The sequence below is a fragment of the Mesocricetus auratus genome, unplaced genomic scaffold (assembly GCF_017639785.1).
Source record: "Mesocricetus auratus isolate SY011 unplaced genomic scaffold, BCM_Maur_2.0 Super-Scaffold_100003, whole genome shotgun sequence".
Taxonomy (NCBI): Eukaryota; Metazoa; Chordata; class Mammalia; order Rodentia; family Cricetidae; genus Mesocricetus; species Mesocricetus auratus.
The window spans coordinates 103606716-103632924 of record NW_024429188.1 but is presented as its reverse complement, the minus strand read 5'-3'; the positions used below and the strand labels follow the sequence as shown (position 1 = coordinate 103632924).

Sequence of the window (26209 nt, the reverse complement as noted above, 5' to 3'; positions counted from 1 at the left end):
TGTGCGATGATAGAGAAGTGATCCGAAATGAAAAAGTGTGGAAACAGGGCAGATTCAGTCTTACGAAACACTCGCATTTAAGTGAAGAATGTAGCAGGCTGCTTACACACAGGCAGGAAATCAGGACACAGTCTGGTCTTAGAAGATGCAGTCAGAGTGAGTGATGCCATGAGGAGGAGGAAGAACCCTGGGAAAGGCTGCCTTGGCTTGATGATCAACAACTCTTGTCCCTTCTAGGAGAATAAGAGAATGAAACAATGCCTGGAAGAAGAATTGAAGTCGAGGAAGGACCTAGAAAAGCTGGTCCGGAAGCTGTTGAAGCAGACAGACGAGTGCATTCGAGCTGACAGCAGCAAGACCTCTATTCTCCCATAAGCATCACTGTGCAGCTGAGCCCAGACCTTCAGCACTTGTTGAAATGGCCAGCTGAATGATGAATGATTTGACTGTGCACCTCAGCTTCGCTTTGTGTTGGGATCTCTCTCTCTCTCTCTCTCTCTCTCTCTCTCTCTCTCTCTCTCTCTCTCTCTCTCTCTCTCTCTCCTCCCCACCTTTGTTTGCTTGAGTATTCATTACTTGGCTATCAGTTGATTGATATTTGTTTTAATAGGGGAAACAACCTAAGTGGTGAAAAATTGCCCCAATTGCTATGCCCAACAGCCCTTTACTACCTAATTCGCTGAAGGCGAAGCTTCACAGGCTGTGTCTAGAGTAGGTGAAACAACACCTTTGCCCAATGATCCAGCTTTCCTTCCCTGGGCTGTCACATGGCTCCCTTCAACGCTTTAAAAATTCTTGCCCTGTGTTGTCTGTTAAGATCAAGATCAGTGTAATGCTCTTATTCCCTTTGTGCTGGTGTACATTTAAAGTCAGGGGTGTAGGAACTCCAGCTGTCCACACCAGCACTAAGTCCATCAGCACACTGCTTCAGGTATCCCACCCCCACCCCCCAGCAAGGCAGAGCAGCTATTGTTACTGCACTGTAGCTTGCCAGCCGTCTGCCTCTACATAAGGTTTCTACCTCCCCGAACCCCCTGTGCTTTTAGCCAGCTGTACCAAGTGGTGTGTAAAGCAGTGTGGATGTGCTTTGCTTATTTTGTCAGTTACTATGAGCAGTGGCTTTACCTTGAATATTCAAACTCCAACATTTTCCTTTCTAAACAACCTGGGTGACAAGATACCATGCTCTGGTACACACCTTCCATCCCATCTTATTGAGCTCTGGTTTCTGCAGTGAGAAGTTAGAATCATCATTGGCTTCTTTGTAGTGGCTTTGAATATGCTGAGCCAGTTAGTATATCCTGAGTGAAAGGGCCTCTCCACTCGCTGTGCTGGTTGCTAGTGAAGCTGACTGTCTGAAACTAGTTTGTACAAGTTTTTTTACAATGACAGACCACTGACTTAGTAAGTAGTCCAGAAATCTGAACTGTGAGGAAGATTTAGAAGAGAGACCCAGAAGAACTCTGTACACAAGTCAAAATGGGCCAAGGCTACAGGATGGAGCAGCATAGCGCTTGCCTACCTCCTCAGATGGTAGGGCAACTTGGCCAGATGGCAAAGTCACTTTAAAGAGAGGCAGAAAGCCAACAAAGTTTATATGTATATTTGATGGGTGCCTGTAAGTGCTGTTTCAAATCCAAACTCGAGGCCTAAAATGTTGTTGAGGAACCCTTTTTCTTTCTGGTATGGAGGCTATCACAGTTTCCATAATTTTATGGTACAGGGCTATTGTCTCCTGTCACATGGATGACATAGTACCTACAGGTAGAGAATTCCTGAAGTCGAAACTCAGACAATTAGTTGCACACAGCCATCTTTGACAGCTTGAGTGTAAGTTTCTAAGAATGGCTGTGGTGTTTCTAAGCTCAGAGGTTTCTATGAGACATCTTTCATGTAAAAATTTAACATAAGAAACAACAGTAGTAACACAGATGTTCACATGTGTCCTGTCTGTGCTTAGTCAAAAGTTTGCAATAAATGTGCAGATTTTGTTCACAGGAAACACTTTAGTGATTACCAAATAATTTAGTTGATTGCTTAGGACATTGAAAGGTCTCTAAAAGGATGTGCACAGATGCATGTTTGGGGACTTTGCCCTTCTAAGGAGAGGCCCTTGGTACTTGGGATGTTGAAACTTGTGCAGTGGGCTGCCCGCGCTTATACACTAAATAATATAAAGGAAATGAAGCCATGTTAACCCAACAGCCGTGTCTCCATAGTTGTGTTGTTTACAATACTCTATAAATGGGCTCCTGTTCCTCTGTAATTAAACTGCTGCCCTTAGAGGCCTTTCAGTTTCTTCTTTGTCATGTCCCTTCTTACAGGAACTCAGATTTTCTAAACTTGTTTTTATTTTAAAGACTTTTAAAATGGACATTTTCAATAAACAAGAATAAACAGTGCTTTATAAATAATTTGTTTATATTTTTTCTACTGATTGATGTTCAGGAAGGTTTTTGTAGTTGGAGGTTTTTGTCCCACCTGCCAGTTCCCAAATAGCATTCATAACAATTTTTGGCCAATGGCTCAGGCATATTACTAACTAGCTCTCATAATTAAATTAACCCATTTCTATTATTTTATGTTTTACCACAAACCTTGTGGCTCGTTACCTCACATCTTGCTTCCCCATTAACTACATGGTGTCTCCCTGACTCTGCCTTCTTTTTCTTTATAACTCTGTTTGGATTTCCCACCTAGCTATATTCTGCCTGGCCATCGGTCAAAACGGCTTTATTCATCAACCAATAAAAGCAACACATATTCGCAGCATACAGACGGATATCCTACATGAGGATTTTTTAAGCGTTACTTTATTTTCAGCTGACAAATACAAATTGCATATTGGTGACAACAGTGTGAGCTTTCAATCCACGCATACATCATGCTATCTGGTTATAGGCTAATTTAACATATCATTTATCATTTCAAATATTATCACATCTGTAGTGAAAACATTTAAAGTCTTTGATTTTAACTCTTGAAATATAAAAACAGTATTAACCATAGTCACTGTATTGAGCACAGATAAATTCTCCCTATTTTACTGAAACTTTGTTCACTTTCTTTCGCCACCTAGGGCCTAGTTAAGCCCTATTTTACCAACTACTTTTATGAGTGTCTGTTTTTATATGCCACATATGAGGACTGAGATGTGTAGTATTCATCTTTATAAAAAAGGCTGGCTTATTTCATCTAGCACAATTCCCTCCAGATTCATTAATGCTGTTACAAATTCATTTCTTTTTGAAGGCCAAGTAGTATTCCACTGTGTGTATATCTACCACATTTTTATTCATCTATCTATATATAGATTCTTACCTTAATTCTAGCTATCCAGCTATCTATCTATCTACCTACCTACCTACCTATTTATCTATCTGTCTTGAAGCAAGGTCTCACTGTGTAGCCATGGGCAGCTTGAAACTCACTGTATATACCAGGCTGACCTTGAACTCATGGAGATCTGTTTGCCTCTGGTTCCCAAGTGCTGCACTTAAAGAGTGCACACCACCATGCCCAGCTGTAGGTTATTCTAGATCTTGACTAGGTGAATAGTGCTTCAGTGAACATAGGAACGCAGCTAGGTCTTCAACATATGATTTTGTTTCTTCTAGAAATGGTGAGGAGTAGGTTGAGGTTGGAAATTTTAGCTAGTCCATTCACATCAGGCTTTCCCCAACATATCTTTTCCACTTAAGCTTCTATTTCACAGTGTGATCATCCCTGTAAAGTAGTGAGCAAATGTCATCTACTGGTGACATAGAACTTCCCTTACCTTCTCTAGCTTTCATCTTCTGGCCTCAACTTACAAACCACTTGAAGTGCATCTCACAATTTTCCTTCCAACATTACAAATACACCCATTGTCCTATTCAGGTATTCATCCCTCTTGTATTTCATAACAGTTTGTCAATCTGTGATGTTTTCAATTGTGGTCTCTGGTGTCAGCAGTCAGGGTGAAAGTATTTGAACTGTGGGGCTGGGGAGATAATTCAGTTGATGAAGTTCTTGCCGTGAACGCAGGAGACTCTGAGCTAGATCATCAAAATACATATAAAAGTGGTGTGGTGACGCGCACCTATAACCTCAGAACTAAAAATGGCAATGACAGGTAGATTCTTGGGACTCGCTGGCCAGTCAGCCTAGCCTGCTCATTGAGTTCCAGGCCAGTGAGAGACTATCTCAAAAGCTAAGGTAGCTGGGTGGTGGTGGCGCACGCCTTTAATCCCAGCACTCGGGAGGCAGAGGCAGGCGGATCTCTGTGAGTTCGAGGCCGGGCTGGACCGATAGCCTCCGAAACAATACAGAGAAACCCTGTCTCGTAAAAACCAAAAACAAATAAACAAAAAAAAGCTAAGGTAGAGCTGGTGAGATGGCTAAGTGAGTAAAGGGGTCTGCCGTGAAAGCTTGGTGATTTAAGTTCAATCCTCAGAACACACATCCAGGTGGAAGAAGAGAACCAACTTCACGAAGTTGTCCTCTAACCTCTCTACCTGTGCATGCCCTATCCATCATAAATATGTACACATCATAATAATAAAGTTTAAAAAGTCCAAAAGATGCATAAGCCCTGTGCAAAGAGACCCGATGTTGGCCTATTCCATATACACACAGAGGGAGGAGAGGAGAAAATTGAACTGAATACAGTTTTCTGCTCCACACTGACTATTCCTATTCCATTGTTTCCCCTGAAAACATAAGGGCAAACATACATTTTCTTCCAAAGTCTTGCAGCAAGGGTTCTGAATACGATGAGGTTTCACATACATTTCCAGTTATGCTAAGAAGATGGGGGAGTATAATTTAGACAGAGTCTGTCTTCTGGTGGTCTGCAGGAGGTTCCCAATGTACTTTGGTGTCTGTAGTTCACATTGCAGTTTCTCTGCTCAATCTTTGTGGGTGACACTGTAACAATAACAGTGCTAGCCAGCAGTGCCAGTCAGTAGTCATCACATCAGCTTCCTAACATTTGGGGCACAGCTGCCATGGGATGACTTCAAAGCCATTACTTCACCAGAATTGCACCGCCTCTCACTTCTATGACCCCACATTTTTGTGGACATCAAATTAACTTTCTGCTCAAACTGTCTGACTGGTTCTTTCTTTTTTCTTTATTAACTTTGTATCTCACACATACTAAGCACATATTTAGGGTCATGCAAACCTCAACTAATCCTATCAGGTCTTTCTTGCTGTTCTCTCCATCTTACAGATGAATACAAGTACAGAAATGTTGGCTTACATGGCAGTACATGGTGGAGGTGATTTGAGTCTATCTTCTGGTTTATCTCGTGAACTTATGCTCTATACACCCCATCTCCTCTCCTGCCCTTTATACCTGTTTAAACACTGCTTCCACATCAGCTGTCAACCCCTGTGAAGTCCTCAATGAACTCCGTTTTGTTTGTTGTTTTGAGAGAGGGTCTTGTGTATCCCAAGCTGGCCTCAAATGTACTATGTGGCTCAGGGTGACCTTGAACTTCTAATTCTCCTGTCTCCTACCTCTGATTTCTTGAATTACAGGCATGTATTACCATGCCAGGTTTTATGGGCTACTGGGTATTGAACCCAGGGCCTCATGCATGACTTGAAAACATTTTATGAATGAGCCATATCTCCGGTCAAGCAGTGAACTGCTAAAGTGTCAAGTTGTATTTTTTTATGATGATATCTCAGTATGTTTCTCAAATTGGTGTCAGATAACTCAAGTGCAGCCTACAGCTGGTCTTGAAGTTGTTCTTTTTCTGTTTCAGCCACCCTAATGCTAGAGCTCCAGATTCACAGATGTGCACTGCTGCACATGGCCCCTTGTGATCTCTCTCTCTCCTCCCCTTTCTCCCCCTTCCCTTCATCTCCTCTCCCTCCTTCACAGAAGTCTGTCCTCCAAGTAATTGTTTTCCTTTTGCTTTCACTTCACTCCACATTCAGTGCCTTCTTTCTCCCACGTTATGGTATATTTTTAATATAATCAATATTATTCATTTACACCATTGCTCACACGGTCTTATTTTCAGTATGTCAGGGCTGCCAAGTCGGACCCTTGACTGCAAAGTTCCAACTGCTTCAGGATGCCCACTCCATCCACTTGCAGTTCTGAATGCAGACCACTGTTCTGGATTTCGCAGTGTGCTTCATTTGATGAACAGCCTGAGAGAGCAGACTCCACTGGGACGTTCTGCGTACCCTCTTGTCGAGTCATTATCAACCCCGGAAAAACAATATTCTCACTGTCCTCACTTTCCAGATATGGACACTGTGACCCAGAGGTTAAATGATTTGTCCATGGTTATCAAGCCTGGATTACAATTCTCTTTGACTAGCTCCAGAGTTAACCACAATACTACAGTAAAAACAGAATAACGGTCATACTTAGTTCCAGATGCCTTCCCACTTTAAAGTCTTGAGAGAGAGCACCTCTCAGTATTGTAAATCTGGTCCTGTGGCGAAAGTTGAATGCACTGCAAAATATGTCCTAACTGGAAGCCCAAGTATGTTGTAGAATATTATTTTAACTATGTAAAGATGGGTTACATTTGTTTATGCTGCAGAATATTACTCTAACTGTCTAAAGATGTGTTACTTTTGTTTATGCTGCATCTTTTTAACAATGTAAGGATGTATGTTTATTTATGTAAAGATGTGTTGCATCTGTTTCACCCTGCCTAGGCATCTGATTGATCAAATAAAGAGCTGAACGGTCAATAGCTGGGCAGAGAAAGGATAGGCAGAGTTGGCTGGCAGAGAGAGAATAAAGAGGAGAATTCTAGGTTCTAGAGGAGAGAAAGGAAGAACAAGAGAAGAAGGAGGAGAGAAGGGGTGAATATCCCAGGGCAAGAAGCTGGGCAGCTAGCTGCTAGCCAGCCAGACATCAAGAAGCCTTGAAAGTAAGATATACAGCTGTAAGAAAGGTAATAAGCCCAGAGGCAAAAGGTAAACAAAGAGAAAGAGGTTAAGTTTATAAAATTAGCCAGAAGCTGGGCGGTGGTGGCGCATGCCTTTAATCCCAGCACTCGGGAGGCAGAGGCAGGCAGATCTCTGTGAGTTCGAGGCCGGGCTGGATCGGACAGCCTCCAAAACAATGCAGAGAAATCCTGTTTCATAAAACCAAAAAGAAAAAAAGAAAAGAAAAAACTAGCCAGAAATTAGCCTAATTTATGACAAGCATTTATAACTAAGAACAAGTCTCTGTGTTGTGATTTGGGAGCTGGTTGGTGGCCTGAAAGAAAAGCTGCTTCTCTGTAAGTGGGGTGCTCCTGTGCTGAAAGTGTCACAGCACACATTTGCATTTTGTGGTTACTTGCTTCCTATTTGATAGCAAAAACAGCAATATTTATACTTTGTTTATTTAGAAAAAATCATTGAATGTTTCAATTACCCCTGCCCCACCATTCCATGGAATGCAGAAGTAATATGTTTATAAAGCCAACACTATGGGCTAATGTTGTGACTCAGTTGGTAGACGGCTTACTTAGCAAGCAGGAAGCCTTGGGTTTAACCCCTAGTACTGAACGAACCAGGCATGGTGGCATAGGCTTGTAATCTCAACACCTGGGAGGTGGAGGCAGAAGGATCCTTGGTCAAGTCAGGTTTCTCGTTTGTTAAACAGGGTAGAGGAAGATGGCGTTCCGTGGAATGAGCAGCACTGAAAGAAGAGGCCATCATACAAGTAACAAGCTCAGGAGTTCCATCTGTATGCATTAGATCTAAGGGCCTGAGCCCACTGCTGAGATGCAGGGAAATTCCTCAAGCTATTACCTGAGCAAAGTGCCTCACTCCTGCCATCTCAGGAGGATGAGAATTGGAGGCAGGAGGATCTTCAGAGATTTGATCCCAGCAAGGAATACACACTGAGGTCTAGGCCAGCCTGGGCTACAGAGTGAGGCATGTCTCAAAAGTATAGCCAAAACAAGCAAATCAAAACCCCATACACCCGCATCCCACCAGGATTCCACCAGTAACATGTAGGTGATTATTAAAAGCGTGAATCTAGCAGAGAAAGCCTGTGGCATCTAGGTGAAGTGAAGGGCTGCACTTAAAGACTTTGGAAAGAGAAAGGGTACCTTGAGGAAACGAGGTGAGAGGCTGATCGCCTTTGGCTACTTGGGGTGAAGCTTTAGAAAAAAAGTTCCAGGATGGAGCTGTGGAAAGCAGCATCTAGAGGGCAGTAGAGACTAGAGGAAAAGAGGAGGGAGCCAGGAAAATGCAGTGCTTTTTAAATTTTTAATTTTATTTAATTAGCTTTTTTTCATTTATTTTACATACTCACCACAGTTTCCCCTCTCTCCTCTTCTCCCATTCCCTTCCTCTCCCCCCAACTCCCATCTACCCTCTTCCCCATCCACTTCCTTTTCCATCTTGAACAAAAAAATGCAGTGATTTATATCAATGATATCACTTCTGGTTACAAACATTTAACTAATTAATTAATTTAAAGAAAGAGCTTCAGTGTGCAGCCCTGGCTAGCCTGGTTCTCACTATGTAAACCAGATTGGCCGCAAATTTGCTGGAATCCTCCTTCCTTTCCCCAAAACCATATCTCGGTTGTACATCTCCATCCTGCCCTGCTTTTTTGAAAAATATTTTTTACTAGAGGTAGAAATAGTTTGGAAGATAATGGCTGGCTCCCAAAGAACAAGAAGGTAGGCTAAAATGCCGGGTAATATTTAAATTCAGAGAACATGTGGCTATGAAGATTATTCTTTAAAATCTTCCTGGGTGTTCTGGTCTTGTTTGTACAGTCATTTCTAGGAGATACAAAGTAGTCAGCCCTGAAACCATCTGCCCATAAACAACAAAAATGGACTCTGGGTTATAGTTATGTACTTGTGCATACTTATAAATTTATATATATGCAACACTAATAATCAAATAAAAAGAGACTATCATTTTGGAATGGAGGACATGGCAGGAATTGGAGGGAGGGGGCTGTAGGTAGGAAAGGAAAGGGAGAAAGTGACGTAATTACATTTTAGTTAAAATGTATAAAAAGTAAAGTGAAAATAAAATAAATCTATCCAGGTGACAAGCTTTACTAAAGCAGTGATGTCTCTTGCCCACACCATCCCCACTGTCTAACTCAGACAAAATGCATAAGGAAGCTTAATTCCTCAACATGGGCATTCAGCTGCCATAAGGAAGAGAGAATTACGTTGTATGTTTTGTTATTCTCTCTCTTGACTGAGCCAATGCCTTCCTTAAAAGGCTTAGGATTCTGGCTTTCCTAAGGCCCACAGTGTAATAACATCATGGCCACTGTCTACTAGGTTGCCATGGCTGCTGCCTCACATCCTTCAAACCTTTTGTGTAGAGGTTTGTCCGTTGATGCTTTTTTTCCCCTTTTGCAGTACTTTACATGGACTCTAGGGCCTCGCACTTGCCAGAAAAGCACTCTACAAGAAAGCCACCTTGACCCCCATCAGAAGTTAATATAGTAGAAGGATCTTTGCTCCTGAAGGGCAGAAACGCACAGTGCACATAACTTCTAGTGAGTTCCTAAAGCCACAGACATCACACGTGTTCATATCAAAGGTCTCTTGTTGGGGGTTTATGCAGACATACAAGTCTGTCTCTGCATGGTTTCAGCTTTATACTGGATTTTCATAACGCAAGAACTCCAGCCAAGATACAACTATGTTATTCACACTATTGAAGAGCAAGGGCACGAGGAAAGACATTTTCTCCTCCCCCTCTTCATTTCTGCAGTAGTATCTTTTGATGAATGTGTTCCTGTTAAGCAAAACATTCCCCCACTTAAACTGAGTTTCTTCCACCCTTATTTATTACACCACAGTTGGCAGTTGCAAGAAATGACTCTATTGGCTTCAGTGGGAAGGGTCTAGGGCCAATGACCACCCTCACTATGCTGCAGCTCCATTTCTTCTTGATAAGAGTGGAGCCACCTAAACAGTTGTTAAAAAGATTTGCTACTCCTTTGTTCATCACTCCTCCATCTCTGCAACTGGGTTCCAGGGGGTCAGTTCAGTGTTTAGCTGTGGTTTGTATACCTCTGCTTTCATCAACCATTGCATGAAGGTTCTAGGATGTCATATAAGGAAGTCATCAACCTTATCATCAGGTAGTGGCTATTAATGTAGTCTCTCAGCTATTACTTAGTTTTCCAGTTGGTGTTATCCTTGTAGATCTCTGGAAATCTCACTAGTGTTAGCTCTCTCCTCAAAGCTATAATGATTCCTACTATAATGGTATCTCTCAACCTGGTCTTGTCTATTCTTACCCCAACTCAACCTTCCTGCTGGTGAAACCCACAAAGACAGCTGACTGGACAAGGGGGAGCTCTTGAACCCAGACTGATGGATGAGGCTAACAGGGGACTGATCCAGACTCTATGAATGTAGTGTAAGTGAGGAGGCCTCAGAAATCTCTGGGGCCTTGGGTAGTTGATTAGTGTTCACCATGGCATACGAATAAACTTTGGAAGCCCACTCTACATGGAGGGATACTCTCTCAGCCTGGACACATGGGGAAGGGCCTAAATCCTGCCCTGAATGAAATGGCAGACTCTGGAGATCCCCCAGGGAGGGCTCAGCCTCCCTGGGGAATGATGTGGGGATTGGGCTGGGGGTGGGGGTGGGGGGGGACTGGTGGAGGGAGAAGGGGGGAGCTGGGATTGACATTTGAAGTATGCATGTTTCTAATTTAAATTTAAAAAAAGAAAAAAAGATTTGCTACTGCTTCTCATTTAAGGCTCTCTCTCCAGTCTCTAATAGCTGTGATCAATTTTTAAAACGTCAATCTCTTGCAACCTTCACAGACCAAGTAGGAAGTAGGTACCCAGAGTGCTGTCCACCGACCAGGCCTCCATGTCATCTATCAAAGACTATGGCACACTTGCAGAGAGTATACTGTCACTGAGATAGCTTGCTGTGTGCCCATCTTGAGAACTAAGTTTATGGTAACAGCAAAATAAGTTGGCAAAAGTTCCTCCAAATACTTCCTTCCTCCTCCCCGACCTGATTGAGAGCTATAAGTACTAAACAACAACAATAATGGTAAAGGCTCTTTATTATTCAAAAATAAATAATAACATAATCATTAAGTTCACTACAGGAACAATGGAGACTGCAGGGAGCTACACCAGATTCCTTTAAATACAGTCGTTACACAAGGAGGAATGGGCAGGCCAGGAGCTGCTGTCTACACTGCCCTGACAGCGCTGTGGACAGGGACAGGCAAGATAATAAGAGAATCAGTCAGCAACAGCATGACTCTGTGTGTGTGTGTGTGTGTGTGTGTGTGTGTGTGTGTATCGAAGAGAGACAGAGACAGAGAGAGACACACAGAGAGAGATTGGAGAGATTGAAATACTGAGTGTTGGGTATTGGGGGGAAGGTAGAGGCAGAGTTTCTCAGTTCTCCCTGGGAGACTTTAGAAACTGATCTAGGGGGGCCACAGAGACCCCAAGTCAACCATAACAGATTGTGAGCTAAGGCTCACAGTTGCCCTTCTGCATCTTTCCTGGTAAGTCAAGTGCACTATCCACTGAAAGACACACTCATAAAGCAACACAACTGGGCTTGGTCAATTATCTACTGTTTCATCCGAGCTCTGTCATCTGTGCATTATGGTTTTGTCTTTTCCGAGGGCTCTCTGGTTGGATGCATCAGTAGAGTTGCTGTTTTTGATGATAAGCTCTTAGGGAGCAGGATCCGTTAGGATTTTGCCTGCCCTGGAATTCTCTTCTTTCAGCTCTATGTGCCTTGGGGTACATAATAAATAGTTCTCCGTAAGGAGGGTCCAAGGGTTATAAATAGGCAGTTCAACAGGGGGCAGGTCCTAACGATTTGCTGTATGGGAAAGACTGCCAGCATCAGCCCCGCTGCAGCCTAGGACAGCACACTGTTCAGAGTTTGAGTAAGCCGAAAGATGTGAAGCCGATTCCGTGGATCACCTGGCTGGCATCAGTCACGTTGACAAACAAAGAAGAATCTTCTTGTAATTCAAATACTCCTCCCAAGTGAACAGACTGTTGGCCGCAGGGCTTGGAGGAACTATGGGTGTTTGCCGCCCTGAGTAAGATTCTCTCAGATCCACTAGTGGACTTCAGACAGAGGCTGACTAAAAATGGATCTTTACTTGAAGGTTCCTGATTAGAACAGAAGGTGACTTGGGTGTAGACATAATAGAGTCCTTGTCTTTTAATAGTCAACTGTTTCCCACTTTCGAGCATTACCAAGTTGTTTTTCATGGTATAATATCCTTTCTTGGCCCACTGTAAAACTGTAACAAAGAGGGGGAAATCTTGGTGAGCATAAGCATAGCATTGCACATATTCTAACAGGAATAATGTTTAAGGTTGGATGTTGACTTTATGTGAGAATAAATTCTCAAGGCACCTTATGGACAACAAAAGCATGGGGAATTATAGACACTATGTTTACACGGGCTTCATAGTTAGTGTCAGCTTACAACCTGGGTTTTCTTCAAGCTTGGACAAGTCACTTGATCTCCCCAAGCCTAAGTTCCTTGGCAACAGAATAGGGACAATATGAAAGCATAGTTCAGAGACTTGGAAAAGTTAAATAAAGTAGCAGGTAACAGCAAGTTTTCTCTCTTTAGAGTTCTCTGAACCAATTTGCCCTTAAGTTTAAGAAAGTGCAAATGATCAGCCAGACATGGTGATGTGCACCTAGAATTCCCAGACACTAAGTTGGGGAATCTTGAGTTCAAGGTCAATGGCATCTTTGGCCACATAATGAATGACTTTGAAATCCACCTAGATTAAGTGAGACCCTGTCTCAAAACAGCAACACAAAAGGCACTGGAGAGGTGGAGTGTAAGAGAAGATGACGGGGACATGTTGGTGTCTATGAGAAAACATGAGTCCCAAGTTCAAAGAAAGCCCCTGCTTCTGGAGAATAGGTGGAGAGTGATGGGAAAGGGTGCCCTCTTCTGATCTCTGTGTCCTCCCACTACCCTTCACTTAAGTGTGCATTCACACAGACACACATACGTAAACATGCATTGATGAACGTATGAATAAATGGTTTGAAAATGAAGTGCAAATGTTTTCAGAATTATGCATGGCATAAAATTCGTGCTAATGAATGTGTGAATATTTAGCTTATCGTGAATTCTACAGAGTTGTCAGTCTACCTAGGTAAGCAACAGCTCAGAGACAAGACCCTATTTCTTCCTCCTACCTTATGCTGGTGCAGACCTGACCTGCCTCCCACGACCAAGCCTAAAATAGGCAAGGAAGTATGAAAATAAACCATGTGCTCATTTAACTGTGTTTTGATCTCTCCTTGTAGTGGGTGCCACCAACATGAAAGTACCCATATTCTTGTGGCTACAGCAGAGTCCCCACCAACAATGTGCCATTTTCTCTGCTGCGATGTTGAGTGGGTTCAAAGCCACGTGTGTACATGATTTAAAATCTCAGATTCCACAGAAAGCTAGGTTTGATAGGAGTGGGAGGTGGGGGCAAGTAAAATTAGTGGTATATTTCTTTCTTGAGATTTTCCAAATAATTTATTTGGTGGCCTTTTATCAACTAGTGCATAAGATACTTCTTGTTCAGACTTCTTTTGCATAAGAAGGCATCTCACCACACCCAAAATTCTCCATAAAGGATGTTTGTTTTATGGTGTTTTCAGTTTTGTGTGATTTGACTCAGAAAAAAGGAGAAGACTCCCTTCTGTTTAATGAATTGGGTCCCCCCTTACATTTATTTCTTTTCTGAGATAGTGTCTCACTACATATCCTTCACTGGCCTGCAACTTGCTATGCAGACCAGGCTAACATAGGACTCATAGGTACCTGCCTCTGTCTCCTGTAGCCCAGGTTTTGGCCTGCAGTTTGCTTTGTAGGCTAGCATGATTTTTAAACATCTAATCGTTTTTGCTCCCATCCCTAAACACTGAGATTACAGATGTGTGCCATTAGGCCCTACTTTTTCCCTTTGTTAATTCTTTACTTCCCTTAAGTTCTTACTAGGGCATGTAGGTCAAGTTTGTAGCATCATGTCCAGGAAAGAATGAGAAATTTGGAACTACAGTGTACTATACTATCTTTCCTACTTTGCCCTGTGCAGATGTACTGTGATATAGACTGTGAGATATTTCACAGGCAGGGCTAATTCTAGGCCTTTTGAAAAATTCAAAATTCTACTAAATATATCCAAGTACCAAAATATCTAGGTACAACTTGACAAAGATCATTAGGAAGCGATTCTAAGCGGTTTCTCTGTTGCTGTAATCTAATGCAAAAGTGAATATATCATGTGAGTGGCTTCCCTGGCCACAGCCATAATTGTGGTGTTTTCTCATAAGCATATTTGTAGAGAATGTTATATGACAAAATTAATAAATATTATTGGAACAACTGGTCTTCATGAAGGACTCTCTGGATATCACAGTGAAATAAGCTGAGTATTGGCACCTTACTTAGGTATAGCATAGCTTAATAATGTACCTCTTCTCCCACACTAGTTGATTTGGTATTTAAAAGTACTCTGAAGTATGTGAGAAAGAAAACTACCACAGAATGAATGGGATTTGTCTAAAAGTCAATCAGTACGTGGTTCATGGCTCTTGAACCCCAGTGTTCACGAACTCCCTAACCAGGACTCGTATGTCTATGCTCACACACACACACACACACACACACACACACACACACACACACACACACACACACACACACACGACTTAGAACTCCACTGTAGAGCACTCTGCTGAAGCTTTCAAGTGCTGTTCTGATGCCCATGCCTTTGTCTACATGGGGAGTTTTATGCTAACATACATGTTTCCATCCATCTACAAATGTGACACATTCTACAGCATCAGCTATCACAAGGTAGAGATTTGGGGAAAAATAAGGACTAGGATGATGGTAGGATATATGTGGAAATAAAAGCATTCTGTGTTGAAAAGATCACGCTATGCCATCTGTTGTTACTTCATTGAAAAATCTAACATCTTGGTGCCTATTGATCATTACAAAATGATTTTACCTTTTATTTTCCTGAGGTCAGCCCACTGAGGCTGGGGTTAATCATACAGGGATTGACAGATGACAAAAAGACCTCCTGAGACCCATTTATGTACAGTGAAGAAGTCTTAGGAGGAAAGATGTTCCCAGTGAGGAGGCCACTACCTGCCATCTCTTTTTATGCTTGCAAAATAATGGTTCCTCTACCCAGCCATTCATCATTTAGAATCAGCCACTGAGCAAAACCATAATGAGAACATCGGGACTCTTTCCCACCTCCTTTTGTCGTTCTAAGTCCCAGCTGTGCATTTGAGCTGACTTTGATAACAAAGGACAGGGTTTGAAAGTTATATGGGTAGGTTTGTAAATTTGTCCCTGGAGGAAGAGAAGTGCCTAATGATTACGCCAAAGTACACCCCCCACCCAGCCAATACACACACACACACACACATACTCATACACTTGGGTGGTTTTCACTCAGATGCTATGGGACTTACCAGATGCTGTTTTACGGTTGGCCTCACTTACAACATGTACTGCAATTTGAGGATCCTCATCACCTAAAATGAAACCAAAAGCATACTGTCAGGCCTACGAAATGTACAACTGCCAGATTGGGAGCATGGGGAAGGGGAGGGGAGAGGGACCTGGGAAAAAGACAGGGGGAGAAGAGGAGGGGAGAGGAGGACATTGGGGAGTAGGAAGGTTGAGTCAGGGGAAGAATAGAGGAGAGCAGGATGAAAGATACCATAATAGAGGGAGTCATTGTAGGTTTGAGGAGAGTTCTGGCACTAGTGAGATTTCCAGAGATCTACAAGGATGACACCAACTGGCAAACTAAGCAATAGTGGAGAGGCTACCTTAACTGTCCTTCCCTGATAATGAGTTTGACGACTACTTTATATGCCATCCTAGAACCTACATCCAGTAGCTGATAGAAGCAGAGGCAGACACCCACAGCTAAACACTGGACTGAACAACTGGAACCCAGTGGCAGAGAGGGAGGAGTGATGAGCAAAGGGGTCAAGACTAGGCTGGTGAAACCCACAGAGACAGCTGACCTGAACAAGGAGGAACTCTTGGACCCCAGACTGGTGGCTGAGAGGCCAGCACAGGACTGATCCAGACCCCCTGAATGTGGGTGTCAGTGAGGTGGCCTCGGCAATCTATGGGGCCTTGGGTAGTAGATCAGTATTTATTCCTGGCATACAAATGGATTTTGGGTGCCCATCCCACAATGAGGGATGCTCTCTCAGCCTGGACTCCTGGGGGAGGACCTAGGCCCTGCCTTGGATGAAATGACAGACTCAGGAGATCCCCCATGGAGGGCCTCAGTCTCCCAGGGGAGAGGAGTGGGGATTGGGTAGGGGTTTGGGAGACTTGATGGGGGGCGGGGGAGAAGGGGAGGGAGAGGGATCTGGTATTGTCATGCAAAGCAATCTTGTTTCTAATTTAAATAAAAAATTTAAAATGTACAAATGTTCATGGAATTAATGGGTCCAGTTATATAACTGTATATATTACCTTAAAGGAAGGAAAACTGGTCCAGTAATCCTTCCCATAGAAGGAAAAGGTGGCTTCTAATGCATTAAAAACTATATTGGCTATTTCCATTGATCCTTTTCTCTGATATTCAATACTCAATTCCACTTAACACAGATGGACACAGGCTACAACATTTGTCTTCTTTAAATCTGTCTTGAATCTTGCAAAAGCAAGAGCAACTGTCATTCACTGGAGTGGTAAGGGACAGCAAAGCTGTGGTTGAGCACTGAGCTAGTAATGTGATTATTGTGTCTGATTTGGTCAAGTGACTATCCAGACTATCAAATTGAGCTCTCTTTCTCTTGTAAGAGTCTTGCTTTCCAATTAAAAGTGTTTGTATAGAACCTGTAGGTGCTTTCTTTCCAGTTATAAGCCTGATGTTGAGAACATTGTAGGTATATTATGAAGGATTTTTTGATGACAAAACTATGCATGACATGAAAGACCAACATTCACAGGGACTTTTCCTTAAAAGCTCACTGAAATTAGCAGATAACATGGCATCACTGAACATGTCTCATAGTCACTGTGAGGGTGAAAGCTTCAGGGGAATCAGATGAGCCTTGGGTATCAGACCAGTGGCTGAGACAGGTTCGGAACACTCCCCTCACCTATGAAAATTGTATCTATACCTTTATATGTATGCATTTCTTCTTGTGCATTAGATTTGTGTAGCTGCAGCATTGTGTTAAATAACTTTGTAATGTAATAGCGTCTGCAACAGCTCCCCTTCCCCTTTTCTACTAACGTAACTCCACATATCACTGGTTTGGGGGTGCTATATTCTAAAAGGAACTGGAGAGAGTTGTGCTCAGAAGAGGAAATAACTAGGAAAGGAAAGAGCCTGGAAAGGATCATAAAGGGAATAGTGAAAGATGCTGGACATTTTTAGCATAAATAAGAGAAAGTTCAATGGAAACTCGGGGTCATGGTTGCTGTCTTCAGTAACCAGACAGCTGCCATATAAGGAAGTATTTATTCTTTGTTTAGTATAGCTTTAAAGAACAGAAATGTGTCGAGTAAGTAGACATTCCAGGAATTCGACGTAAGACTTTTTTGAACAGATGTTGACCATATATATATATATATATATATATATGTATATATATACATATATATATATAATTAATAATTAGAGTTGTTCAAAGATAGCTCAAGTTGTCTTATTAAGTGTAAAGTGTCCTATCTCTAGACATGTCTGAGCAGAGGTCATTTGTTCAGTGATGCTTTTAAGGGAATTTATATTCTCAGGAATATATTGGGTTTGAGAGCCATCAAGGCCCCTTCCTGACCCCTAGATGTCCAGGACACTCTCACGTCAAGAACAGGGCAAAGATTGGAATGTAGTATTGTGTCCATTGATGCCAGAGACCCACTGGGTACTATCCTCTCATAAAATACTTATCATTAAATGATGAATGCCATTTTATTTTTACCAAATGAAGACTTTCTTGTCATCTGGTACTCCGAAGGTGGAGTCAGATTATGTGATTCCTTGGATATAGGTATTGGTATTACCAACATTACAGGAGCACATCCTCATCAGTGTGGACATAAAAGCCTTTCTGTATCACTGAGGCCTGAGAGGGTACCTATTTGACAAATGTCTTTTATTCCCAGGGCCAAATGTTCTCTGTTTCATGTGGTCAACCTAAAACTCCTTTTTACCCTTTAAGAACTTGTAGAAATAGGTAAATAGCAACATACCTTTTTGCATTTCATAGCTGTTTTCTTTTTTCTCTTCCGTGTTTAGCCTTATATCCTAAAAGTAGAATCATGGCAAAAGATCAGTTGACAGAAGATCTACTTTAGGGGTTTGCAGGGTCTCATTCATTTGGCAACTGTCAGTACTGTGTTGTCCGCGCCTGGTGAGGATTATAATATAGACTAAGATGCTGTCGTTAATTCCATCGTAGCAATTGGGAGTTCCTGGCTCTGACAGATGAGCTGACAGCCCAGAAAACTCAGGGGAGATCTTGGAAGCAAAATCCAGGCCTTATTATCTCCATTACAGTGCTCTCCCCAGACCAGAGGTTGTGATTCTGACCCTTTCTATGACCCTGACCTCCCTGCCTTTGACAGCTATTGATAAATAATGCTGAAGGGGGCAATAATTCAGCACTGGGAACTGGCACATGGAATAGAATCAAACACAATGCAGAGTGTGGGTCTGTTCAAATAACGTTGCTTTGAAACCTCACAGGAAAATATTTGAATATGATCATGGGAGAGAAATACAGATTTTTATCTTTGAATGTGCTTTTGTGGATAGCTACCCTACGTGGTCTGTACTTATTTAGAGTAATCAACATTCAGCAAGTATAGACCATCTTCTAATGCTGGTGATAGTGTTCAAAACACATAGATTCTTGTTTCTCTTTTAAGATTTTATTTATGTTTTAGAAAATTCTATGCACATTGTTTTGTTTTTATGACAGGTTAATAGGTAGCCTAGGCTAACCTTGGACTTGTTACAAAGCTGGGAGTGACCTTGAATTCCTGAGCCTATTGCCTCTACCTCCTAAATGCTGACTGCAGGCATGGACCACAATGACTAGCTAAATGCAACACTTAAAGATTTCTTTTACTTATAAGGTGAAAGAATGCTAGCCTGACTTAAGGAAGCTAACCCAGACTTCCTTCTATGTAGATTGAGAGATGATAACGGCTCTAGCCGCCATTTTAAGGAGACCGAATGAAAGGCCTGGCAAGTATGAGGTTATCCAAAGGGCCTGAGGATTGAATGAAGCACATTAAGACCTGGCTCAGTCTGTTTCATCACTCTATTCTGAACAAGAGAGAAAAGAGAAAAGAAAACAGTAGTGCTCCCACATCTGATAGTCATGTACTCCTTGACATTCTTGGAACCTCATATCTTCACACTCATCACCCCCGGAAGGCATTTGTGTTGTTCCTCTCAACTATTTTGGCGGTACACTCAGCTTGGCTGTCATACGTGAGGGCATAAGGCTTGGAGTCCCAAAGTGGAATCTGAGCCTCAAAACGTTCACATCGGCTACACAGATGTTCACATGGGCTACATAGACCAACTTTCCATTTGAGGTGCGATGGGGCACTGTGACAGTGCCACAACAGGAAAATGTTTGTGAGCTAACAAGTAAACAAATGACTGTTTGGTGTCTTTTCAAACACTGCTGTGTGATGATTGAAGTTAAGATACTACTTTTGGGCTAGGTGGTTGCAGTGGTGTTGGGGCCTGGCCCAGATGAAAAACATGAAGTCAGCAAAGTTTGTCTTTTATGCACCCAGTCTTGCCTTTTCGTGAACTTTCCCCCAGCCGCACTCCCCAGAGCCTTTTTTTTTTTTTTTGCTTCACTCTTCATTTAAACTGAAAGGCCTTTTAAAGTCAAGTTTCAGAAATATCTTGGATTAATGATTTCTGTCTCAATGCATATAGCACCTTTTAAGCAGAAATGGAAATGATTCGATGTCATCAGAGGCACCTTAGACATTGATAGACAGATAACCATGAGACTGACCATTCTAAACAGACAGTGAAGTAGATTTTAATGTGCAATTACACTGTTCAAAATGGTGTCTCCACTTGCCCTAACATGAACTCTGACTCCCATCTCCTTCCTACAGTGAGAGCTCTGGGAGATTTGTCTCTGAAGTTAATGAGCTCTTTGTTACGATTGGTATTTAAATGAAAATTGAATGACCACTTTACAGAGATGGTAGAGAAGACTGAAATTCTAAGAACTGAGAATTGCATCTGATTGTTTTTAGGATCCCATCAGGCCCTATGACTTCAAGGTTACTCTGGGCCAGGCAGATCATGATCTAAAGCCCGCTAGTATTAGCTGAGAAAACGCAAATCTAATCTGGATTTAGTCTATAGTTGACTTGCTGGGCTATGCAGTTCCAAATACTGTTTTTGAGTGAGACCTCTAGGGAAATGGTGATCTAAAAGGGGACTAGTCAATAGAAGAGAATTAACTGGAAAATTTTGCATCTCAGTGTTTTAAAATTCCAGGTAAAGATGGCATTGCCTGGATCTCCATAGCTGCTGCAGCAGATGCAAGGGGCTTCCCCAACAGTTATATAGTACATTACTGGGCCTTGGCTGATATGCCTAAAAAGTTCTACTTTTTTTTTTGCTTTCATAAAAACAGAACTGACTCTTTTTACTTGCTCCTATCCTGGATAGATGAATCTGGAAGCTTTGCACATCAGACCTGAATGAGGAGAAAGGGAATTGGCAGATTACCTGTGAAACCTCTCTGTGAGAAGGAAAAATGGGAAAACCCAACAAGCAGCTTTTACTGCCATTCAAGGAAACTGAAGACTGATCACATAGTAAGTGATTCTTACAAAGAGTCTCATCCCCCTCATGTTATACATGAGAAACTGGAGCACAGACAGATGAAATCATTTATCTAATGCTATTCAGCAAAACATAATCATTACGTTATTTGGGATTGTCAACCATCATCTTTAATACAACTTTATACACATTAAAATTAGAAATACCTCCCAGTACCCTGTATTATACCCAGAACTATATAAGCACTAAAGAAATCTAAGACATTTCCTGAATTCGCCAATCTTGAAAATAAAGTGTTAAGGGTTTTATCTAAACCCTAGATTCTGGAATACGGGTATTAATACAAGATACATTATAACGTTGCTGAATAAAAAATTAACCTGAAAAGCAATTAGACATTGTAGAGAATGCAAACAATAAAACCAAGATTAAACTGGACATAATGGTACCTGCCTGTGGTTAGAAGCAAAAGGATCAGGAGTGCAAATTTTCAGCTACATAGCAAGTTCAAGACCAGCCTAGACTATATAAGACTATCTCAAAAAATCTAAATAACTAAATTCCAGTTTAATATAAAGAACTCAAAAGCCAGTGGCAGATTTGAACTGTACTCTGATCCCAGTAAGTGACCTAGGAGTAAGGTTTTAAAATCTTCTTCATGGATTGAATTGCACCTTGTTGGCAGCACAGGAGGATGTGTATTGAGTTCATAAATCAGATCTTACGAGGACAGTAAGGCGGCTCAGCGGGTAAAGGCAGCAGATGCCAAGCCTGAGGATCTAACTTGGAGCCACAGGACCCACATAGTGGAAGGAGAGAATCAAGTCTCACAAGTTGTCCTCTGACTTCCATTTGTGTCACAAACTTACAAATGAAATAAGATCTTACACTCCCATTATTCGAAAGGTATTAGAATCAGTGTTACGAAGGGAAATGGGCAGAGAAGAGTTTTCAATGTTCTGTTTCAGGGAAATAGTGCACCTTTGAACTCATGACGGTGATGCAGTAATAAGTCGAAAAATTCTGGAAATTCATGTTTTATATATTCAATTATTAGTAAACTGGCTGACAACTGGATGGTTTGAAACGGTTCTAATCTTTAGCATGAAATGGCTCCATGAGCGAGTAGTGTTACATGGGATCTACTGTGAGCCGCACTGAGAATGGGCAACCACCTCTTCCCATGCAATAAAAGGGAAGAGCGTGCTATCACAGTACCTGAAATCACTCTCATCACTGGATAAGCACTGAAGACTGGATCAGTCTTCAGGGGTTCCTAGTACTATCATGACAGGCAATATCTTCCCTTATGGCCTACCAAGATGTTACCAGCCAACCGTTGCTACTTTCCCTAAGAAATGGAGATTAGACCCTGGTTTTACAATGGTAAGATATCAAAGATTGAATGGAGCAATACAGAAGTATAGAACTCCAATTATATGCACTGCATGTACTGCATGACTACTGTGTGGCAGTCACATGTGTGTACTGATGAGCATGTGTCACTATGCATGAGAGTACGTATTTTCTCGAGAGAAATTCTTTTCTATTGCAGTAATGTGCACATGTCCAACTTTCTTCTTCATTTTATCCTAAGACTTGGTCTGCATTTGTGCTTCTTGTATGTACACATTTCCACATCCACCTATGTGTGTGTGTATGTATATATGTGCACATGTGTGTTTATATACAGCACATTTTGATGTCTCATTCTGTAGAACAAACTGGCCTGGAATTCATTGTAGTCCATCATTCTGCTTTGACTTTACCGTGCTGAGGTTGAAGGTGTGACCACCACCCTTGCTTCCAGTTGGAAACCTTTCAAGTTCCGTTTGCACAACTGGGAAATGTACTCATACTTCTCAGTGAAGTCTACCAGGAACTGAGTCACTAACCTTGACAGGGTCTTCATACTGCCTTTTCAGGTCCTTACAGTTGATCAAGGGTAAGGTTCCTTCTTCTTTGATGCATCGCTGGAGCTTTTTTATGAATATAAAATCCTCACGAAGGCTTGCTTCCTCTTCTACCTGGTTTGAAATAACAGGCTTATGAGAAATGTCATAGTAAAGAAGAATGCAGCTAATGATGTCTGCCTACACATTCACTTTCATGGCACTGAAGAGCATAAGTGGGGAGTATTATAAGTTATTACGCTGGATTATTGCTCTTTGATGCTTGCCATTGAACAGCCTCAAAAAGCCAATGAATCTGATGTCATGTTATCTATGGCTCTGGATAGAAATCACAGCTATTCTAGCGACCTTGCATCACAAAGTGTCTATGTTTTTCAATGTACCACAGCAGCAATATCCTATAATTGCCATATTTCCCATCAGCTATAAAGCAGTTTGCTGCTAAGCTAGTTTGCCTGCTTCATGGCGACATTCACAATATGGGGCTTTATAAAGGAGTTCATTTGTAGTGTGGATTTATAATTACATCTTTCCTTTCTTTAATACTTGTAGAAAGCATTTGCGTTTTTAAAGAAATTGTCTCTCGACCCCAAAATTAATGAGATATTTATTTGGAGTAATTAAATGTATGATATTAACTTGTGTTGTCAACTAATTCCATATCACGAGTGTAGATTCTAAACTTTATTTTTTATAATTTATTTATTTTTTAAGTTTCATTTTATATTCTAACCTTAACTCTCCCTCCCACTCCTCCTCCTGCTGCCCCTCACCTCCTCACCCCAGCCCACCTGGGGAAACTGGGAGTGAGGTAAGGGGGAGCAGATGGGGGGATGAAATTCTTAACTTTCAAACATGTCTGCAATCCCTGCAGTTGCTAGGCTGAGGCAGGAGAGTTACTGTGAGTTAAAGATCAGTCTGATATGTCTATGGTGAGTTCTAGACTATTCTGGACTACATTATGAGGCTCTGTCTCAAAAAGGGGAAAAATCCAAAATCAACCAACCAAAAAGAAAGCAGAAAATAAGGTGTAATTTGCCAATTGCTTTGCATGTCATTAAGGGTTCACTTAAATGTTATAGAGTCTACATGGGTTATAATTTCCGCATCATCCTCAAGGCCTATATACAGTCATTTGACAGAGCCCACCGAATAAGCAGTCAGACCCAGAACCGTCTCTATGCTCAGCAGTGAAATCCACTTTGAGTGGTCAAGCAGATCATCTCCACTCTCATTACCCGTCACTACGTCTCCTTACATTGATAGGGACTTCATGACCTTCACTTAGTCCTCATTTCAAGAAAGGCTAGCTGATGATCCCAGAGAAAATGCAGCCATCCAGTTGTTCACCAGCCATTGTTCTCACTTCCAGACTTTAGGAGCAGCTAGGTACCTGATTACTTTTTTCTTAGTCTCCTGTGATTAGCATTTTGTAACACAGCTGGCATGTCCCTCAGTGGAAGAGAGCCAATACATGGATACCAAGTAAATCCTGAAGTTACCTTTTTCTAAATAGCTACTACCTCCCTGCCTTCTCTTATTACTGTATAACCAAACATTTAAGGGTGAAAAACACTTCAGAGGAGCACAGAGCAGCTTACAACATCAGTTGACATTGAAGAATTGTACAGATAGCACTATTCTGATTTTTAAAAAAACTCTGCAAATTGAGGGGATTGTACGAATCTGTACTAATCCAAAACAGGGGAATTTCAGACAAAATCAATGCGCCTTTGCTCTGAGTTAAATTTTTAAAGAAAAAATGTTGTCTTTGTGGGGGGAAATAGTTTATGAAGAAAAATTTAGGAGATAACTATAGCTGCTGCTGGTCCGGCCCTTACTATGTGCCAACTAGTATTCTAAGTGCTTTACAGGCCACACTCATTTGATCTATGGCATGGGTGTAATTTTCATCTCTAGTTCCTTAGTGTAGAAAGAGTAATATAAATATAAAGTGACATGCTCAGAATCTCAGAGAACTTAATAGCTAAGCTAAGATTTGAAGCCAGGCTATCTGACCTCAGATTCCTTAGTCAGAGACATAATTGTGAGACCCCACTGTCTAGGCAACAAGCATTATACCACAAGACTATTAATTCACATACCAATTCTACCACCCTCCATCATTTGGTTAGAACTTAAAGCAACCTGTCCCCAAATCAATAAAACCCCCAATTCAGTTGATGAAAGCTTGCAGTTCACCTTACCTTATCCAGTCTTCTATGAAGATACACAGCATAAAGCACTGACCCAATCATCTGGGTGATGAGGAAAACAGTAAGTAAATACATAAAAATTTTCATGCTGACGGGCAGCCCAGCAGGCACAGACCGGGGAGAAGGTTGGCTGTATGTTTCTATCATGCTGGGTTAAAGGTGAAACGGTGTCTTCTGACCAAGAAGGTGACAGAGGCAGCATGAGAAGACTGTCAAGGTGGCCACCTTACTCAGGATTAGTTAAGAGCGCACAATCGTCGCAACCCACACTTCCTGGAAAATGTGCTTCGTAGTCTTCTGTCCCAGCCCCCCAAGAATGTTACGTAAAGGTTTTTTCTTTTCTTTTCTTTCCTTTTTTAAAAATTACACCCATATCATTCACTTCCAGGCTTTCCCTTTTGTTAGTAAAGAAGAAACAAGTTTCTTCTTCCATACATTCATTCTTGCCTTGAAATGTCACAGACTTCTTAAGAGACAATGGCAGTATTTTCCTATCACTGTCTAAATTTTGAGGTTCACCAGTTTCAAGGAAAGTGACAAATGAATCCACTAGTAGTAAACGTATTTAAATTTCAGTCTTACTAATATAATCTGGAATCTGGTTTAAAGGGAAGGAACAGATGTTAGGAAAAGCATGGATTGATTTCGTGCCCAGTGTGCCACTAGTTAATTGCTTCTTGAGACTTTGTTTCTTTAATGTCTAAGCTCAATGAAAACTTGCTAGCTTTCTTCGTCCAAACTGCATGCTACAAAGCAAAAAAGGGCTCCCTGTTGAATAAATTGTAGCTGGAAAGAGAATTTGAGACAAATAATGCCATAATGCCTTTTCTGAAAGACAAGGCTAGCTACAGTGTTTGGGGAGATCAGACCAAAACTCGGAGACTGGTTAAAGGATAATGGTTACCCCAATTTGGCTACATTGCCTGTCTCCACGGTTATAGTCCATTATGCTGTTGTGTGTCTAAGGATACGAAAATTAGCTTCATCAGAGAAACCTGGGTTCTAGTCTTTGCTTTACCAATAAATTACTACAGACCCACAGTAAATCACTTTGCTCCTCTAGATCTCAGTATACTCTACACTAAGGACAGTTGCCTTCCTTAGCTCATAGGTTTTGATGAAGATGGGATAAAGATGGGGATGAGAGACTTTGAGGCATCTTATCCAATATATAGCTACCCCTATTGCTTCTAATTGTTTGTTTTATTTTGATTTTGGTTTTGGTTTTTAGATACAGGGTTTCTCTACAGCTCTGGCTGTCCTGGAGCTCACTATGTAGACCAGGCTGGTCT

The 26209-nt window shown here is 41.6% G+C and overlaps 2 protein-coding genes across 2 annotated transcripts in view; one reads left to right on the top strand and one right to left on the bottom strand.

Moving 5' to 3' along the window:
* Arhgef6 (Rac/Cdc42 guanine nucleotide exchange factor 6) overlaps nucleotides 1–2414 on the top strand; it is a 115085-nt gene extending 112671 nt beyond the window's left edge. The window contains 1 exon segment of the mRNA XM_013123987.3: nucleotides 238–2414. Within this exon segment, the coding sequence (XP_012979441.2) occupies nucleotides 238–375 (138 nt within the window). The 3' untranslated portion in view covers nucleotides 376–2414.
* Nucleotides 2415–11007: 8593 nt separating this feature from the next.
* On the bottom strand, nucleotides 11008–25149 carry Cd40lg (CD40 ligand). The gene is made up of 5 exons (XM_005084522.4): nucleotides 24909–25149; nucleotides 22684–22815; nucleotides 18208–18262; nucleotides 15453–15515; nucleotides 11008–12240 (listed from the first exon to the last, which is right to left on the bottom strand). Exons 1-5 carry the CDS (start codon nucleotides 25062–25064, stop codon nucleotides 11864–11866), a joined length of 783 nt encoding a protein of 260 aa, XP_005084579.1. The 5' UTR covers nucleotides 25065–25149; the 3' UTR covers nucleotides 11008–11863.
* Nucleotides 25150–26209: the final 1060 nt, after the last annotated feature.